Genomic DNA, 5000 nt, shown 5'->3' with positions numbered 1-5000 from the left:
CGAGCCACATGATAGCTAATAAGTACGACCAACCAGTTCTCCCTGGACAGACACAACCTCTTGCTGATGCAGTTGCAGAGGCACTTGCTGGTCCATCGGGAATGCAAGGGGTAAGGCTCAGTTGGTTTTGACTGATATGAAAACCGATAGATATTAAATAGTTACCAATAAAAATGTTAAGGTTTTATGCAAGTGTATTATATCCTACATTTTTTTTTTTTTTTATTGCTATTCATTCATGAATATGTAATTGCACAATTTTTATTTTTAAGTTTACCATTTTGGTAAACTTAATATTGGGTAGACATTATTCCCCTATTATTTCATCTTTGTTTCTCTACTATCTATTTTTGCTTTTTATAGATAAACTTCAAAGCTTGGAATTACACATCTTTTCAAGGAACAAATGACTGTTCAGAATTTCTTATTTATTCACTTATAATAGATAAGTTAGTGAAAGGTATGATGGTAAAAAAAAAAAAAAAATACAAAGTAGATACAGAATCATGACTGATTACTCTTTAGTAATATTATCTGAAATGAAACTGCATTTCGTGTTTTTTCTTGCTTTGATTTTGACAGTGGCTTGGTAGTAGTGACATGTCTGGAGGCTTCTCATCAGAAAACTATGGTGGAGAAAGTAGCCAAGATGTTCACCAAAGTCAACAAAGTGGTCCCCATGCACAACCACGGGTGAGTGTTCGGTTCAGATTTTAAGGAAAAGGAGCCATTGACCATGAATGTTCAAAGTACAGGTTTTATGAGTGGTATGCCAATGATTTAATGAAGGGAGAGGGGAAAAGTTATACGTTAAAGAGATCTAAATTGGAGTTTATTTTATAATTTTATTTAATGTTGCTAAATTTTGTAGTAATAGATACTGAAATATGATCATGTAAAGTTTTTGTTTTTATGATCTAACATGAAGGATCTTCCAGTGTGGAAATAATACATCATATACAATATTGTAGTGGTTGGAAGCAAGTTTTCTGTGTGCTATATAATTTTATCTAAATGTATGTTAAGTTGTGATATGCTTCTCTAGAGTGCATTGTTAATATCAGTGTTATTTTTTATATTAACTCTTAGAGTGTTTGGGAATGGACCTTTTTATTATAATTATAATTATAATTGTAATTATTATTATTATTATTATTATTATTATTATTATTATTATTATTGTTATTATTATTATTATTATTATTATTATTATTATTATTATTATTATTATTATTATTATTATTATTATTATTATTATTATTATTATTATTATTATTATTATTATTATTATAATTATAATTATAATTATTATTATTATTGTAATAATAATTATTATTAATATTATTATTATTATTATTATTATTATTATTATTGTTATTATTATTATTATTATTATTATTATTATTATTATTATTATTATTATTATTATTATTATTATTATTATTATTATTATTATTATTATTATTATTATTATTATTGTTGTTGTTGTTATAATTATAGTAATAATATTGAAGCACAGAGAAATTGGCAAACCTCATAAAGAGCAAAACATTTATTTTTTTATTTTTTTATTTTTTTTTTATATACCCAATTCTGTTTATCCTGTTGCTTTATTAACGGAATAGGAAACAATATAAGAAAATAATTTAAACATAGTGTGGATCTGCATTATTAATTTCATAAAGAATAATTAACTTATTAGAGGGAAAAAAATTTACACTTTGGGAAATTAGGATATCTCTATAATAAGAGGAAAATGCAAAAGAATGGTAAGTAATATGCCTAGTTCTAAAAAAATAGGATGATGATTCTATTCAGAATTAATTGTAGTAATAAAAGAATTTAATTAGATTAATTTCATTCTTTAAATCATTGGTGTTACAATTATCATGGTAGAATATTGAGTATGAAACATTGTGGCTGATTAATGTTACATTTAGTTTTAGAACATCATAAATAGTCATGTTTATAGACAATGATAACAAATGATATCTGGATACCTTAAAAGTAATACCAAAATTTCTCACAAATCCCTCCTCATTGTTTGCCTTCATAGCTAGTTTTCAGTTTTCATTTAGTCCCAGGAATTCATTTACTATTTCCAACCTGTAACCTATTATTGTGAGAAACTGATCACCATTTCCACAAAACCAAGTTGGGGGATAGTTGGGAGAAAGAGAAATAAGGAGTGAATGAGGTTTACTTGCAATACAGGAGTGGTTAGGGAGACCAGAGGAAGTAAAAAGGGTACTTATAGATTAGATGAGAAAAAAAAAGAAAAGAAAGAAAAGATGAAAGTCAGTAATGATTGACTGATTTCAGTGAAAGGGGAAGAGAAGTAAGGATAGAAAAAGTAATAGAAACGGAAAAGTGTATACTGGAAAATGACTTCTTAGTGAGGGTGAAAGTAAAGCAGACATAGAAAAGGAGAGGTTGGAGGGAGGCAATGAAAAATGAAAGAAAAAATGAGAAAGAGAAATAGATAGGGAGGGGGAAGGAAGAGCGGTAGAGGGAGAACAAGAGGGAGAGGGAAAGGGAGACGTGTGAAAATGAATTCATATGTCATTTGAAAGAGCAGGATAAAAGGGAGAAAATGTTAGTATCTTTGGAATACAGTTTTATATATGTAGAAGATGGATCATGTTCTATACTCTATATTCTTTCCATTATGGTCTTTTTTATATATCATGTAAATGTAAAGAAAGATCATATCTCTCAGCAAAGTTGTACAAGAACATTGAGAATGGCTCCTTTTTCTGTTGTTTATGATGTAGGTAGTCACTTCCTTTTGATTGTAATGGTAATGTATACTTATTTCTGGTAATTTGTTACAGTGTATATTCTGTGGTCAGAATTGATGTTGATGGTTATAGAAAGCATGTTAGTTGGGACTTCTCAGAGGACAGCTACAGGAAATGGGAAGAGTAGGTCTGAACACCATTTACTATTCTGATTACAATGTGGAAAATAAACACTCAGATTATTTGGCAGTTAAAAACACTCAGATTATTTGGCAGTTAAAAACAATATGCCAACTGTAATCTAGAGCTAGGGTGTGTGTTACTGGTGTACTTCTTGAGGGGAGATTTAGTAGGCATTAAGAAATTCCGTAGTTCTTATTTCAAGAAAAAAAATTGGAATGGATGTACTGGGTAATTTTGTTTTTTATTACCAATTGAGTATTTAGATATGAGCATAAATAGCAGGTAAAATATTTAGATAAAATTTGAATTAGTATTATATTGCATCTTCAAATAGATTAACAAGATGTCTTGAACATGGAATGCATTTCAATGTAATTGGTAATAGCATTAATGAGGAAGCTGATGTAGTATGCTCTGCAGTCTCCTTTCCAAAATAAAAAAGTAATACTAGTATGGTGATAGACCAATAGCTTCTTGACATTTTTGCTTAGTGGTTTGTCATGACTTTAGAACTAAAATGTATTGGATCTGAAATTATTTTTAAAGATTACTCATAGATTACTATTTGATTATTTAAATATACTAAGGGCTATTGCATAACAGTTGTGTGTGTGTGTGTGTGTGGTGTGTGTGTGTGTGTGTGTGTGTGTGTGTGTGTGTGTGTGTGTGTGAGTGAGTGAGTGAGTGAGTGAGTGAGTGAGTGAGTGAGTGAGTGAGTGAGTGAGTGAGTGAGTGAGTGAGTGAGTGAGTGAGTGAGTGTGAGAGTGTGTCTAGGCATGAATGAATATTTAAAATGAATAGGGTTAATGAGAATAGTTACTTAGTATTTCAATTCACATTATTTATCTGACCAATATGAATATTTTCCGTGGTGATCAAATATTAAGTGTGCTTGAATCTCAAAAGGAAGTGTCTACATTTCATACATGATAAGATGTCTACATAACCTGTGTTGAAATTAAGGAAGTTGCAGCAGATGGTTTAAGATTTGGAGGCATAGATATTGAATTATGAAATTTTACAGGGGAAACATGTCTATCTGTTATCTAGAAGTCTACCTTAATGTGTAATTTAAATTACAAAGTAAAATTTCTATATGCAAAAATATTGCTTAAAAATCTGCTGCAGCTTCCACTTGGCTATGACTGTTGCTGCTGTCACTCAAGCTGGTGTTTGTGATCTTCATATTAGCCAAGAGAACTATTTTTCTCATGGTGTAACAACGGATATGAAGATGGTACGCAGACAGATCCTTCCATACAGACTGTATATTTTAGAAAAAGGGATGTTTGACATGGTTGCTATACTTTTTTTTTCCCTATTTGAAATGATTTCTTGTGAATTGCTTTCTTTGGGAAGGGAAGGGGAGGGGAGGGGAGGGGATGAACATGAAAGCACTTCAGAGAGTTTTTCTTGGAAGATTAGTGTCTACATTCATTGTTGCTTTGGATAAAGTGGAACTTTTACACTATTTGGAAAAATGTCTAGTTTTTCTTCCATTATCACATTTTCATGTGTTTATGTTTCATGTAGACATGGCGATGTGCCATAAATGTCTTAAGTTTTTGGATTTACAAGATTGAAAATGGAAGAAATGCTATGGTGGAAAGGAAAGATTTTGGAAAAGGAAATGGAAACTAAACAAGGCTATGGAAAGTAGCTCATCTCGCAGTGTTACTTTTGTGATCATTTTAAACAATGACATAAAAAAAAAACATTAAAACAAAAACATAACAGGAAACTTAGCTTCAAGAGCTTTGGAGTAGTTTTGGATATTTATTAACAGATCAAACAAAATAAAGATTGTAAAGGAAAATTTCTCACGACTGAGTCAAAAATCATTCACACCCATATTGTCATTAAATCACCCTACCATAGTCAGCATAAGATATACAACTTCTTTAACATGCTATGGATGAATGGAGCATTACAAGGTCTTGTGTCTCTTAAAGTATATTGATGCTAAAACCCAGTCCCACAACTATGCCCACTCTTTAACTTATTCTCATTCTTCTTCTCCCCCCTTCTATATATATATATATATATATATATATATATATATATATATATATATAT

The 5000-nt window shown here is 30.0% G+C and overlaps 1 protein-coding gene across 38 annotated transcripts in view; it reads left to right on the top strand.

Annotated features, from left to right (window-relative positions):
• Positions 1–5000, top strand: part of LOC125031501 (myeloid zinc finger 1-like) — a 127937-nt gene that overhangs the window by 7466 nt on the left and 115471 nt on the right. For all 38 annotated transcript variants that reach the window (XM_047622357.1, XM_047622325.1, XM_047622323.1 and 35 more), the window contains exons 4-5: positions 1–110; positions 583–693. The exon at positions 1–110 is cut by the window's left edge and continues 148 nt beyond it. In XM_047622357.1, coding sequence (XP_047478313.1) covers positions 1–110; positions 583–693 — 221 coding nt within the window. The remainder of the gene's footprint in view (positions 111–582; positions 694–5000) is intronic.

This window comes from Penaeus chinensis, chromosome 13 (assembly GCF_019202785.1).
Source record: "Penaeus chinensis breed Huanghai No. 1 chromosome 13, ASM1920278v2, whole genome shotgun sequence".
Lineage (NCBI taxonomy): Eukaryota > Metazoa > Arthropoda > Malacostraca > Decapoda > Penaeidae > Penaeus > Penaeus chinensis.
Note: the sequence above shows the minus strand (reverse complement) of the source record. Positions and strands in the feature narration are given on the sequence as shown.